This window comes from Aristolochia californica, unplaced genomic scaffold, assembly GCF_029961685.1.
Source record: "Aristolochia californica isolate CCGP_79_NKW_82.1479 unplaced genomic scaffold, dmAriCali1.0.hap1 SCAF_8, whole genome shotgun sequence".
Classification (NCBI taxonomy): Eukaryota; Viridiplantae; Streptophyta; class Magnoliopsida; order Piperales; family Aristolochiaceae; genus Aristolochia; species Aristolochia californica.
In genome coordinates this window covers 41,082,499-41,097,952 of record NW_027182279.1, presented here as the reverse complement: position 1 = coordinate 41,097,952, position 15,454 = coordinate 41,082,499, and the positions used below count along the sequence as shown (strand labels likewise).

The following is a 15,454-nucleotide window of genomic DNA, read 5'->3' as shown; positions in this document are numbered from 1 at the left end:
TATTGCTCTGATACCATATTAAAAAAAGAGAAAATAGATATGAGAAGATGGAAATGAAGTAGGAAGAAGAGAAATAGAATGGGGAGATAAAAAGCGGTGTGAGAAAGGTTGCTCAATTCGGGGAAAAAGAAAGAAGGGACTAGAAAAATAGAAATACCCCTCTCCTACATCCTTATATAATATACTTAAAACAAAGTGTTGAATTTCTGGAAAAAATAAAAATTTCACTAACTTGATGTAATTTGAGTACATGAGTTTCTATTTATAATAGAGAAAACAAGTAGAATCTAATTACAATTAAACTACTCTTATCCCAGTTACACCCAAATTTAAACACTAAAAGAAAAGTCCTAGAACAATTGAACAAATGAACATAAATAAAAAAAACTAATATAACTAAAACACCTTTCAAACTGAGACTTTCCTGTGAGATTTCATTCCATAATAATTTTGGCTCTATAAGACTTTTTGTTGGGAGGCTCTTCTATAACTTTTCTTCAACACTCCCCTTCAAGTTGGAGTTTATAACTTCAACTTCAATGAAAAGGATTCTTGGTATTCAATTTTTTTTTTTCATAGATGCAAAAACTTCTTCTTTTGTACTCCCCTTTTCTTAAATATTTTGGTCACATAAAAATTACCACAACATGTAGAATTCTTCATTGTAGATTATACTACTTTTCTTCTCAAACGTGGAATTCAAAAGGAGGCGCAACCTAAAACACTCAACTTCTAATCCCATCTGCATACTTCTCCTTCTATTCTCCCCCTCAAGTTGGGAGGTAATGACAATGATTCCAGCTTTAAACAAATAAAATAGTTGTGGTAATGATTTCCTCCATCAAGGTGTCTTGAGGATAAGTATGAAACCGAACACAAGACTCTCAAAAAGAAAAAAAACGGGCGATAAAAACATAAATCGAAATCAACCTCAAAGGATTTTGAACAAAAATATTGATAATAATAACTAAATTGGGCAATGTCTGTCACTCACAAAACGGTGATAAAAAACCCAAAGGTACGAATAAAAAAGTCTCACTACACTGAAAAACACCCATATATAAAAAAAATGACCAACCAAAGCAACACACCAAAGGGTTGCCCAAAAAAGGGGTAAACAAGAGTTAAATATGATGGTAAGAGACAAACTGCCAAGTAAAAGGTTAATAGGGAATTAAAAGAAGAGAAAATAACCACTACCTTAATAAGATGGAGATTGTAACGATAGTAATGAAATAACCGAACAAATTTAACCAAGTATAACTATTTTTTAGGTTGACCATAATTTTTCGGAGTTAACTATCCGGAAGATATACAACCAAATAACAAAAATGCAAAACTTGAAAACAACATTGATGCAAGATATTGCATATCTTGGATGAGCACATCGTGGAGTGATTAAGTCAGATAAAAAATCTTTAATTAGAAGACAAATTTGGCCAAAAAACTCGAATTTTAGGAGAAGGAAACTCAATTCACGTCAATGCATAGAGAGATAATAGGAGAGAACTAACCTTTCGTACTTCAGATATCTATATTTCCCAAAATATAGTTTAGAATAAAAAATGGTTTGCTTCTTAAGAAACAAGACTCGAAAATATTTAATTTGATACCTAATTTGAGACAAAAAAAAATTCGTTGTTGAATCTTTCCTAACCTCTTAGTTCTCTTCTTATGTAGTTTGGCCCTTGTAGACTCCAATGCGAATATCTCCTTAAATAAATATCAGATTGGCATAATATTTTCTATTTTTGAAACTAGACTTGAATGCATTTCTTAAAAGTATAACTTCTATTCATAAAATATATTTCTTTTGAGATAAATTATCTGATAGATTTCAGACTCTATAAGTTGACCAAACTGAGTAATTTTTCTTCTTTGGCCTTGTATGACCATTGACTCTTTCAAGATCGATATTTCCCTCTAAAGAAATTAGATTGAGAATTGGTTAAATAGGTAAGAAAATAGAATTACATATATTTCTTTTGATATATAATTTTTCATAAAGTTTCGTTCTTGATCGCATAAAATGGCTGAAAAATTGAAGTTTTCTATTGTTGCTCGAACTTCTCTCGTAGTCTTACCTTTGTTGTTTCAAATATAAATTTCTCTATGTAGAAAACTTTGATTACCAAAATTCTTTTGAATTGAAAAGTAAACTCAAATATATTTCCCTAGATATATAATTTGTAATATTAAAATTTCAGTATAGAGGTGGGAACACCAAGAAAACAACGGGTATTAGGACTAAGTAGAGAACAAAAAAGATAGAATATGAACCTAAACTACTAGAGATGATAGATCAGAAAATGATCATATTATCTTTGTCGGTTAATCAAGTCAACTCACAGAACTTGCTCTGATACCATGTTAAATTTATGAAAAAGAGAAAAACTTTACTAATTTGTTATAATTTGAGTACATGAACTCCTATTTATTATCTCAAAGAACCATCACTTGGCACAAGTTGGAACTCACATCTAACCAGTAAGAATTCCAAAGAGAGCATTTCTCAAGCACTACAAAACAACATTCTTCTGTATTAACAGGTTTATAAATGCTTCAAGATGGAAGAAAAATCCAATTACTAAACTAGTAAAAACGTGTGTGAGTTTGTTGATGGGGAGGATGTGGCATCCATTCAACAACTGTAATCGTCATGTGTACATAAGCTAAATTTTAATGGCGTGCAATAAACAAAGTGAAAAAAAACGTCATTTCAGCACTCATTGCTTTCTACTGTGTATTATGACACATTCGAATTTTTCGCTAGCGTTTTATGTGGATCAGGTTGATCTTGTACTGTCGTTGTCTTGTCTGCTCTATTTTCTTCTTTCTTTGTATAATCGGCGGTGATTTTATATCCTCCTCTAGGTCTGCAAGACCAACAGTATTTTCCCGCTTGGGCTCTGCGATTTGATTCAGTCTAGCTGTTGGCAGATCGCATTCATGGTTTCACTACTCCCAGGTCTCAACCCTCGGTTTTTCCTGACTTTGGTTGCTTTGGTTAGGCGCATTCACATACAGAGAAATCGAAGGGGCAACAGGCAGGCCAAGGTACAGAGGGGCTATGCCATTGCCTCTGGTCAGTAACTCAATTCCCAGTCCCACCCACCACCAAAAAGCCAGCAATCGAGTATCAGAAATGACTAGTCACTGTTCTGCTGTTGCTTAATGGTTTTGCCCCTGAGTTGAAAATCGCCCCACCACCCACGATCGCTGTTCATTCACCAAGTACTAGGCATCTCCATGTGAGTCTCAGGCCCCCCTTTCATGTCAGACTAAGAGTCCTTTCTCATGTTTGGTCTCATCTCCCGTATTCCTTATATGTGCTGCAACTTTTCTTTCTGGGTTTCGATGTATAGCCTTCCTCAGAGGATGCAATACAGTGAAGAATTGTTGAGATTAGGCCAAGCTGATCATGGCTTTGTCACACAAAGCTAGCTCTCATGTAAGATGGAGAGTGCGGACACCACAAGTGCACTGGACAAACGAATCAGCATGATTCTGGCAGACAATCCAGACTGCAGAGTCTTCCAGAACGAAGAGACCACTTCTCTCTGATTTGGGAGGTTAAAGATTATCTGACAGAATATCAGACTTAAAGTTGGTCTCCATAGTGGGTTCACCAAATTAATAAATCACCCCAGACCTTCCTGTTGGAGGGGCCAAAGACTCTGCATCCTGTAATCTCAAAAGATGAACTTAAGGACATAATGCATGCATATGCATTCATTCATTCCATTTATTTTGCTTATATCTAACAAACATTCCGCTCTGGATTCTAGCTGATTGTACTAACTCTCCTCATTTTTGCACATAAAATCATCTCTGCAGTTGCTATATTTCATTATCTGCGAACAATTACAATATTACATGGGTTTTATTATCAAGTACTGAATCATGCTCAGGCCTGCCTGAAACCTGCACTGGTTATGATTTCCTGGTCATTGCAACCTTGTACAAGTTCTAATGTATATCTATGAAGTTCAGAATTTGTTGGTCTTTCAGAAGAGAAGACAGCATCTAAAAGAGGGAGGATTGAAGCTGATAACAAAAAACACCTAGCTTCAAACGGCGAAAGATCACCACAATCGGAGAACCCAAAAAAAGAAAACAAATGAAAAAATTAAAATCCTAGCTGTGGATCGAATTGGAGATCGGGAGAGATGAAAGTGGTGAGATCGTCCCAATTCCAAAACCCAGGATCAAGAAGATTGTAATTGAACTGGGTAGGCCTTGGAGTCGCCGACGGGGCGAACTGGGTGCTGAACTGGAGGCTGTAGGGTGTCTCCTTGGCAAACTCGATCGAAGGGTCCGGCAGGAGAGACGGGAAAGATGGTTCGTTCACGTAAGAGCTCATGCTCATGTCTGTGAGAGGAGGAAAGGAAGGCATCGGAGGAAGAGATCTTGTCGTACCCACTAAGCCTCCACCGCCGCCGCCGCCGCTGCTGCAACTGCTGCTGCTGAAGCCGCTGTTGTTATTACTGTCGCTCCTCCCGTGTAGGTTATCGTTCACAAAGCTGGGCTGACGAGGTTGTGGTGGGTTGTTCAGAAGAGTCCTGTAGAGGATCTGATCCGACGACGTTTTCTTCTCATCAGAAAATGGAAGAGAAAGCGAGTGCGGTTGGTGGCTTAGAGCGCCCATTTGAGAATTGGTGCCTCCATGACTGGTCGCATTTTTGCCGGAGCCGTTGTTGTTAGTTTTGACGCGCTTGTTCTTACGGCCGCCGCCGACGGGAACATTGCGGAGAGTTCCTCCTTTAGTCCAGTGACGCCTGCAAGCCTTGCAGAAATGACGAGGCTGTGATCTGTTATAATTGTTATAGTAGCAGAATTTGGTGTTGGTTGAATCGCAGCGCGGGCACCTTTGTGGCTCCGATTGCTGCTGGTTCTGATTACCAGTCTCCGTTTGCCTCGTTATAGTCGGCTTCGGAAGCTCCAAAGCTACTCCATCTTGTAATAACAGATTCTGCTCCAACTACCAGAACACAAGAAAACGATCATATAAGCATGTATAGAACATCAACTGATTTACATTCAATCACTCAACGAATTAAAAACCCGTACCTGCGCCCAGTCGAGGTTGTCAGAGGAAACTTGTTTCGAGCTGAGCACCATGTCTGAACCAGGGAAATGAAGCCTTAGACCAGAAAAAAAAAAGGGGCGATTGATTAGCCCTTGGAGCGAGGGAGGTGGAGCAAAGAGATGAATCTGAAGAAGAAGAGTAGGATGAAATTGTTCTGTTTAAACAAAACAGCAGAGTGTCCGGCAAGTCCCAGTATCGAAAGAAAAGCCACTGGTCTTTCTGGTTTCTCTATTGCCGTCGACTTGGAGACCAGAAGAGAAGCAAGCATGTCGAAGAAAGAATAAGCAGAGAGACGGAGAAAGAGGTCAGAAAGCCTGGCAGAGCTGGTTTTGTTTCAGTTTCTTAGATATGAAGAGGAGAGGGAGAGACCGCGAGAGGAAATTGCTTCGATGGCAGCTAGGAATCTGATACTGCATAAGCGTAGTTTAATAGCTTATATACAGAGGTAAGTGGGAAAATTTGACAAGAGAGATGCTTCGACGTTAAGGCGAAGGTGGAGGGCACAGTAACGAGAACCACAACAACACGAGACACGTCGCCCTCATCTTTATGCTTCAGTCCTCATTGAATAGACTACTGGGTTGATTAAAAAAAAGAAAGAATTATTATCAGTTCCAGAAGGAGCTGGCGAAGGAAATGAATCTCTGATAACTCGAGCAATACCAAACACAAAACTATATTCATCCATTTACTCTCGTGGAGTCATGGACCACATTCTCCTTTCACTAGTCACATGATACAGGAACCTTCAGTGTAAGTGGGTCCTCGCCACTCTCGTGGCCCTGCTGCAACGCTGTCTGGTAAGCCCTCTCCACATGCTGCTTTGCCACTGCACCACTGGTGTTCGTGGAAATGTCAATGGCCTAGCAATCCAAGCTTAAGGTATTTTTGATTGATGGTGGCTGCATAGAAGATCAATAACGACTCTTTTTGGTGTGTTTCTGGTTTTGGGTATAGAGTAAAGGACAAGAACATGGAACACAGGGGGGAGAGGTTCAGTCATGAAGCAGAGTTCCATGGATGGTAGGGGGAAGATAGTGGACTGTGTAAGGAGAGACAATTTCTCCCTTCCCTCTCTCTCTCTCTCTCTCTCTCTGTCTTTCCCTTCCTGGATTCGATTCAACTCCCTTGCTTGTGGGGGCAGATGGTTTACCCCATTGTTGTCAGTTATCACGGGTTGATGCCAAGGAAGTTGAGGCTCTTGCTATTCGATTTGGATCCTTCTCAGTCAGACCCAAACCTTTGTTGCTTCCAGTTGCTGCTGCACTTGGCAAGCTAGGAATTTTCTCCCTTCCCATCCAAGAGGAAACAACCCAATTGACAAAAAAGAAAAAAAAAATGATTAGGAAACAGTCATTTAGTGTTCTTCCTCCATGAAATTCCCTTGCTCATCGAAAAGACTCGACCCTCTCAGGTAGTGGTCTACTGCCTACCGTAGCCAACCAAGTGGAGCTTCAGAGCATAGATGTTCCTAAGAATTTCACAATTTTGTAGTGTTTGTGCCGATTTCAGGATAAGAAAACCAGTTTTCTATTCCTCTAATTGGAAATAAAAATTTAATAAAAAACGCAAAAATGCAGGATACGGGTCAAAGAAGAAAGAATTTTAATTGAAGTTAGAAGAGAAATTATGTCTTATCCTAAACAACAAAATTACATATAGTACCTAAAGATTCAGTTCTTTTCTCAGAGAAGTGGATCATATCGATTAAAGGGTATTTTAGATTTGTTTAGTCTGTAATTGATGGATGCTGAGCTGATGATTGAGTAAAACGCGGAGGAGAGAATCAAAATATGAATAGGCGGCGAGTTAGGTAAGAATGTGATGCATATCTGACATTTATATGGCTGAAAACAGACTTTCGATTCCTGGGCGGGCAGACAAGGGAGAAGAAGCAATGCCGTTGCCGACGATGAGAGACGAAGATTGATTGTGCCCTTGTGGTCCTCATCTCTAGTGGTTTAAAGTTTAATATAACATTTATTCCAAACATCTCCACCTCGTAATTCCATTTCCTGATTAGACAGTCTAACCTGTCCACTTCCCTCCTCATTCTCCCTACCGAAACATGGAATAAACTTCCTTTTTGACTCGCTCATTTGACTATTCCATCAATCAATCAATAGCATTTAACTTGCTTATTGTTCTCTGCCTTTGATTTAACTGCTGCTCGTCACAGGTGTTTGTTTTTTACTCCATTCGACTTTGAAGGCATATCAGAGGTGGGTTTAGTTCTTTCTTTGTTCAATTTATATTTCATTTATACTGTTCATGTCTTGAACTCATTTTTATTTCGCTTAATGTAATTAACAATCTCCTTGTCCAAGCTTGTGCACGGCTGATAGTTGATTCAGATATAGCAAGTCAGTGGATGTAGCAGCATCCCCTTATTGGAACATTCAAACGAACAGATTGTCTGCGACTAGTAAATACAGTTTGAGACGACTCTGATGGTTTTCTGATTTGTAGATGTGGTCAAGCCATCACCTTGTATCTCTGAATTGTTTTATTCGATTCGTGGGCACCCCACGATTCGTGACAGATGACACTTCATTTGTTTAATCTCCCGACCTTGATTCAGTTGATCCAAGGAGAAGCAGTTGTCGGAAGCAAACAACCAAACCAACGACTGGTTGCATGTAGCTAAATCTGCACATCATTAGTCTAATATTAAATAAGAACAGGGCATGTGCATGGGGTAGATTTCCCCATTGTCAGTCACTGCTGATCTCTTTTCTATTCTCCAAATTGATTCTGAAATGGAGTGAATGAGAAGCAATGGACGAACTCTCGGCCACATTTCGTGAATTATTTTAATGGGTCTTCGTTCCTCTGATATGCCAAATGCTATATGCGCTTGCTGGGGTCCCTTTCATGGGTTCTGCTTTGCTTCTCAATGGCTATGCTTCCTTTCTTTTCTTTTTTTATATTGAGAATTGAGCAAGTGCTTTCGCTGTGGCAGGGAAGAGGCCCCCCTCGCTTTATTGGGTTTGCTTTAATTTCTCAAGGAGGAATCCAATGGCATGACGGGTTGGTGCTTTAGATTTCTTAATGGCGAAGCTGTTGTCTGAGACGATAAAATCACAAATACATACTCCTTTCATCTGCTCTTTGGAATCTTTCTTTTTGGCCGCTCGGGCTTTTCACTGCAACTTCAAACCTTCAAATACTTTTCTTTTCTTTTCTTTTCATCGGTCTCAGAACAGAAATCCTAAAAAGAAGTTGTTTATTGACATTATTGTTGTTCTTGTCTTTGTGTTAGGATCGACCAAACCTCACCCTTACCCAGTTCTAACTGAGAAATCTAAGGGAAGGAGGAAATTTGGCGAACCTCGCTGGTTTCTGTGGGCAAATTAACAAACTGCATAAATGAAACTTTCGATAAAGAGAGGCATTTGTTTTTTGTAATCCGGAAACCGATGGATTATTGCATCCAAGTACAGGTTGAGTGTATATTAAAAGTGTTAGTGTTGTCCTAATCACATACGGATTGAAAGAGAGACATCAGGTTCTAAAGTGAGTGAGATATGGAATTTGTACCTCTACAAAATTGATGTTATGAATGAAACTAGTTTCATCATTAATGGTGTTGATTTTATCCATTTACCTGATTTTCTGTTTAATAAAAAAACAACACAAAAATTCTTAATAGATTAAGTATTCGGTAAATTTTATCCGATTACCCGTTTATTATTTATTAAATGAAACAAGTTGGTTAAGGGTAAGTAACTGAATAAATTTATAGTTGAATTCATGTATGTTTCAGACAAAAACACGATTCAAGTGTTTTTTATAAGGATTTTATAACATTATTTTGATGATTTTATTATACATTAGGATAGTATTGTTCTTAGGCTTGTGCTAATATGATTATGTGAATTTATTTTGTGATTTTATAAAATTTAAGTAATTTTTGTTATATAAATTGACCATCTTATTTTGTTCCCTTTAACTCCATTTTCAACCCTTGTTTCTTACATAAAATCAACCCCCAATACTGGGATCTAACAATCGGCATTTTCGACCTGTTGCCTAAGATGATACGTTTTCTGTAAGACTAAATAAGCTACTTCACGATTCCACTTTTCAACAACTATGCTGATGGAACTTCTAGCAAGCCAAACAATTCCGAAGAGAAAAAAGGAGTGATAATAACATTATCAAGAGTACTTTAGACATGCATGCACTAATGTGTGTAGAGTCCCCGTCTTCCAGAAGACAAGGTGAGTGGGGGAGAGAGAACCCCACTGCTGCCATTGGTGTGGCACCACTAGCTGCCTACTATCCTCCGTTGTTTATATGGGGAGAAATTCTTTTTCCCAAACAGACTTTTATAAATAATCTCCTCAAGAGATTGGCTAGATTATAGTTCTAGTTAGGTCATTTTTATCTATATTTCCATAGGATCTAAATGAACATTTCTCAAAAGAAAAATACAAAAGAAAGGATAAAATTTACACTGTTTATCACTTGAAAAGAATCTTCTCCTTGAAAAATTCAAGCCTCCAGCTTTGTAGCACAATAAAAATGAAGGAGTTTGTCTAATGCAAATGCAAAAGAGAGGATTTGAGAAAAGAATATGAGATTTTTCAATGTTTAGGCTCACTTTTTCTCACAAAATCACTTAGGGAGAATTTTCAAAGATTTTAAAGTAAAGGCTTATGAATATGCCCTTAAATATTTATTAATTTGGTGGGGTATTTATAAGTTTCATAAGCCAAACTAGTTTTTTCCCCCTTTTTTGTTTCTTTTTTCTCCATGATCAATCATGTTTTATGTAACTAACTAGCAAAGTTCTGTATGATCAATCCGTCTTATAGGTTATCAATCAATCAACATGAAATTCTCTTGCTAGAACAATATTGATCGATCAGTCCAAATGGAATGATAGATCATGCTTTATAGCACAGTTTGGGCATGTTCTGGATGATAGATCAATCGAATCAAGTTAATCGATCATAGTATATAATTTTGGCTTGCACACTTTTGGATGATCGATCATTACATTGCCAGTTCAACTAATATACTTTGAAGACGTGAGAATAAATGCTTGTTATGTCCAAGTTTGCATTGTACCTCAAATTTAAAGGAGTTGGACAACTCTCTTTTAAATAGATTGAGTTTTGACATATCTTAAGTGCTAAAACTCTAGTCTTTAATTTATCTTCATGTTTCAAGGGTGCTTCTTTAAGATTTCTTAACTTTCCATGATGTTTTAGGTTGTTAAGAAGCTTGATTCGTTTTGATACTTTAGACCTTGTAATTCATGTCTCTTGGAGAAAAAATATCTGGAATACTTGATTTATAAATTGTCAGTTCTATTAAGTTTTGTTATCGCCAAAATAAAAAAGGGATTCAACATATGATCAACGGTACCAACTGTAAAATAGAGTAAGCTTAACCCAGGAACGTCTAAACAACAATCAAGAAGAAAGTCAACACTGATCTTTATTGAAATACAAACTGATTTTGTCCATCCACACGCTCTAAGAAGAGCTTCAATGGCTTCTGGACTTACAAAAGAAGAAACTAAAAATAAAATGAACAAGGAAGATGTATAATTCTGGATTGTGATTGTTGCTGAAGAACACCTCTATTTATAGGTGTTTTGCATCACTCAATCGAGGAAGACAGATGGGAGACAACTACAGAAATGATGGTAGGAAGCTTCCTTTCTCTTCCGGCACCGATGGAGGCCTCTGTCCACTGTGATGGTCAGTACAGAGTGCGCCTCTGTTTTTTGCTGCGTCCATTAAGTCCCGTTCACACTTGGGTGATTCAATTTTTCAGTTCATACTTGGGTCTCCCAATCGTGACAAGGGCATACCATGGGGCCAGTCCTCGGACCCAGCCGCCAAAGAGGCCAGCCCCCTTGGACCCCCGTCGGGGCTAACGCCCCAAACCCTCGTCTTCCTTATTCATTTTACAATTTCTTCACAAATAACCATTGCAGTCACAATTTGACCTCATCAACGTCTAAGTCGGAACTGCTAACTAATTTACTCACTATCGACATTGGCATTCCTCATAATGGGGGGCCAGTGAATACATTACATTAACAGTAACTTGTGAGAGGTGGGCATTAACACACTAACACCAACTTCATACTGAAGCACTAAAGTTAGTACCAATGTTACCGATTTCTTCCAAAAGTTTAAGCTAGGTATAGGTTATATCGACAATGAAGTCAGTATCACTTGTGCCAATATTATATAAGTGTTGAGGTATATTTACTATTATTCTTATTAAAGAAGACTTTTCGTACATATCTAAAATAAAGAGACTTTTTTAAGATAGAAATTGATATGCTTATATATGTTAGCAATCAATTGTATGTGCTAAGTAATCTTTTGTATGTTTTAGTATTTTAACTTTTGACCTTGGAGAGAATTAACAGACTTTAAATAAGGCAAACTGATACAGATCAAGATGATCAGGATAAGAGAAGTTGAGATTGTCTCAGCTTCTAACTCTACAGTCATGTATACTTGTAACTCTACATTCGTGTAAATCCTTTTATTATTTTGTAACTATAAATACATGTATCAATGAAAGTAATACCACCGGGAAATATTTTTTTATCTTCTTCTATATGGTATCAGAGCTAAAGATCTAACTTCTTCTCTCTGCCCCACCGCTGATGACTGCCACCTAACTCTCGACCTCCCGACACCAAGCTCAACCTCTAGCGATCTCTGCTCCCTCTCTGTCTATCTCTAAAGCCCATCTGGTCCCTCTGGTCCCGCACACCACACACCATCATGGCAAGCCAGAGTTCCAACACTTTGTTTTGATCGTTCGCTTGTTGACGGTCCTGCACCCGCGTTGTCGTCCCTGTTCAAGCCTTCACCACTTGCTGTCGTTCGTCGCCGTAAGTAGTCGCCACACGCCACCACAGTGAGCCACTGCCCCACGCAGTCGCTAAAGGACCAGCCTCTACCACGCCAGAACCGAAAGCTCTGCGCCACCGCACGCCGCTGCCATTCACTACCGTACGGCGTTGCCGCAAGCCACATCACGTAGTTGCCACATGCCGCCACTACAATGAGCTAGTGGTATTCTTCTTCTCAATTTTTTTCTCCCGTCACTGCTGCACCCCGTAGTCGCACGCCTTCACCACTCGTCGCTGCACGCTATCGTCGCACGCCGTCCCCGCACACCGCCACAGCGAGCAAGGTATTCTTCTTCCCATTTTTTTTCCAGTGACCTTTGGTTTAATTCGAGGTTTGATTAAATTTTGGGAAGAGGAAGAGAAGACTCGCACGTGCGAATCTCACGCATGGGATTTTTCACATGTGCAAAGCAAAAAATAATTACTCATGGCTTTTGAAGATTCTCGTATTACTATTCCCAATGTTCATGCCCCAACCACATCGCTGACGGTACTCTACATCCACAACTCAGATAGAGGCTATTCTTTTTTGTTATGATTTTTTCAAGTTCGTTGATGGTTCTTATTCGCTGTGTCTACCACAAAGATGATCAATAATCATGTCGTTCCGAATCCCGAACACACTACGTGGCTTCGTCAGGATAAACTTATTTTTTTGTGCTCTTATTGGTATTCTCATGCTATCTATTATTCCACTTATCACTCACTCAAGTACCTGTCATGAAGCCTAGACTATTTTGGCCAATACATATGCTCGGCCCTTGCGAGGTCACATCAAACAGATTAAGGAGCAACTCAAACATACCACGAAGGGATCTCAATCGATTTTCGAGTATATGTGGTATTTTAAAACGCGAGTTGATTAACTCGCAGCCCTAGGAAAACCCATGGATCAAGAGGATCTCATTGAGACAATTCTGGATGGGGTAGATGATGAGTACAAACCACTTATTGATAATATAAATGTTCGTGACACGCCAATCTCTTTTAATGAGATGCATGAAAAACTCATCAACAAATAAGTCTCGCTATGTGTTCAACAAGTTCACTCCTCTCCATTTCTAGCTTCTGCAAATCCTGCCAGTGCTCGGTCCAACTCCGGGAAGACCGGTAATCGTAATCACTGATACCAAGGGGCGCCCTCATCACATTCACAGGAAGGTACTACCTACGGTTTTCACAATATCGCCACTCCTGATGGTCGATCTCAACCACAACCTTATCTCAATCGTTTCCAGTTGTGCCGGGAAAAAGGACACAACGTTCCACAGTGTCATGTCTTTCGCCAGATGCAACAGGCTCTGATACCATATAGAAGAAGATAAAAGAATATTTTCCGATGGATTACTTTCATTGATACATGTATTTATAGTTACAAAATAATAAAAGAATTTACGTGAATGTAGAGTTACAAGTGTATATGACTGTAGAGTTACAAGTGTACATGATCATCTTATCTCTATTATAGGCTATGTTTGTCATCCCATCCTTACCCTCTCACCTTTTACTCTTTCATGTTTTGAGTAAAAGTATTGTTTCAACATTGGTGGTCGATGACCTATCTATAGGGAGTGTTCGTGGGGCCTCAACACCATCTAGTTTCGGTGCAAATGCAACCGCCCACAGAGCTAGTGTAGCAGAACTCGTGGGAGCCGGTGTTGGAGGTGTATAACAATCATCTTCGTTCTTGGGTTTGGTTTTGATCAGAGTCGGCACAACAACGCGGGCAATTTACAGTGGTACTTCCCATTTATGTGGAGCCACCATCATAGGTTCCATATAACCGCCTTCGTTCTCTGATTGAGTTTCGACGGGACAAGTCCAATGAGTCAGTGCCAGTGGTATCTCGGATACTGCCGAAGACGAAGACGGCAACAAGTAATCATCATCAGAGGAACCTAGATTTTGAGCCTCTGGGCGTGTAGTAGCTGCATGCAGTAGTTTACAATGCCACATAATGTAACATTTGTTCCCCGGAGTGACCAAGGTGATCTGGTCGCTTCCGCTCGTCAAAGCAATCGTTCCCCTTGTTGGTTGACATTCACTATACAAATCCAGTCCCGTTTACCAGTGGAATCCCTCTTTGTGGTTGAACGCCACATCAGAACATTATGTCAATAGAGTATTAGTTCAAGTGTTTAGCAAACGAATAACTTGATTTTGAATCTGTATTACTCATGAATAACCCAGAATAACTCCAACGAATAACCATTTTCCCTTGGCCCAAGCTTCATAACTGAAGGTCGAACTCGTATAAATTTTTTTTTGGCAACCTAGGGGGGGCATAACCCTGAAATCCCATGCCCAAAAACCAACACATATCGGCACATACTGATATGTATCAATCCGTGATACTAGCAACACTGTTTCCTCTCTTTTACTTCTAATTTCTAGAGGAAGAATAATCACTTTGCGGATAGTCACAGGTCGAAAAGGTGGGAGCCCCTACCCTACGGGCTGAGAAAACTTGGGAGATGAAAGTTAGACTAGCCCCTACTTTATCCTTCCTCATTTTTATAACACCAATTGATCCACTCGTAACGAAAATAAATGGCCATGAGTAGGGAGTCCTTCTCCCTCTCCTCCCATCGCTTTGTCATCCCCTTGATCCACTCATAGCGAAAATAAATTGCCATGGTAGTAACATTATGGGCATGTTAGTGCACCCTGAGGGAAAGTGAAAGTAAATTTGAATTCACTCTCACTTACCCAAAATCGTTAGTGCGCGCCCACAAGGGAAAGGAAAAGTGAATGAACTATGTAATTCACTTTCACTCACTCCGGTGTAAAACGAGTGAAAGTGAAATCTGAGGGTTCACCCAATTCATTCACTTTCACTCGCTCACTCGACGTTCTATGCATCATCCTCTCTCTGCGTCCCTCTCTCTTGAACGTTCTCTGCTTCTCAACCCTTGTTTCTCTCGTCTCTCTTGACGCTCTCTCTCGTCACTGCTAGGCTTCACTCTCGCCCTCTCTCTCGCTGCCCTCCCCTCCCTATCGCTAGACCTCTCACCGTTGCTCGTCCTCGTCCTCGTCCTCGCCCTCCCCTGTCATCGTGTTGCTTCCCTCTCTTCTTACCGCCCACGCTCTAAAATCGAACCATGAATAATTTTATTTTTTATGTAATTATTTTATATTACACTAAAATCTATCTTATTTTATTAATAAAATATCTTATTTATTTATTTATTATATTTATTAATTTTTATATTATATTAAATGACTAATTTAAGAGTGATAATTAAGATATTGTAAAAGTAAGAATTTGATAAGTATCTAGACATTATAAAAGTAAACATTTTTTATGTATTCTATATTTTATAATTAATTAAATTAATAATTTTATTTTAATTTATAGTAATTTTATTAATGTTGACTATATTAAAATCTATCTTGTTTTATTAATAAAATATTTTATTTAATTATTTATTATATTAATAACTTTTAATATTATATTATATAAACTCATTCTC

The 15,454-nt window shown here is 38.9% G+C and overlaps 1 protein-coding gene across 1 annotated transcript; it reads right to left on the bottom strand.

Annotated features, from left to right (window-relative positions):
* Positions 1 to 3,653: 3,653 nt before the first annotated feature.
* On the bottom strand, positions 3,654 to 5,494 carry LOC137939080 (dof zinc finger protein DOF3.1-like). The gene is made up of 2 exons (XM_068784265.1): positions 5,071 to 5,494; positions 3,654 to 4,981 (listed from the first exon to the last, which is right to left on the bottom strand). The coding sequence occupies exons 1-2, from the start codon at positions 5,119 to 5,121 to the stop codon at positions 4,130 to 4,132; spliced, it is 903 nt and encodes a 300-aa protein (XP_068640366.1). The 5' UTR covers positions 5,122 to 5,494; the 3' UTR covers positions 3,654 to 4,129.
* Positions 5,495 to 15,454: the final 9,960 nt, after the last annotated feature.

Coding starts and splice junctions, on each gene's coding strand:
- LOC137939080 (XM_068784265.1), bottom strand. CDS start 5,121: ATGGTGCTCAGCTCGAAACAAGTTTCCTCTGACAACCTCGACTGGGCG. Junction 4,982..5,070: donor ACAACCTCGACTGGGCGCAG/GTACGGGTTTTT, acceptor GTGTTCTGGTAG/TTGGAGCAGAATCTGTTATT.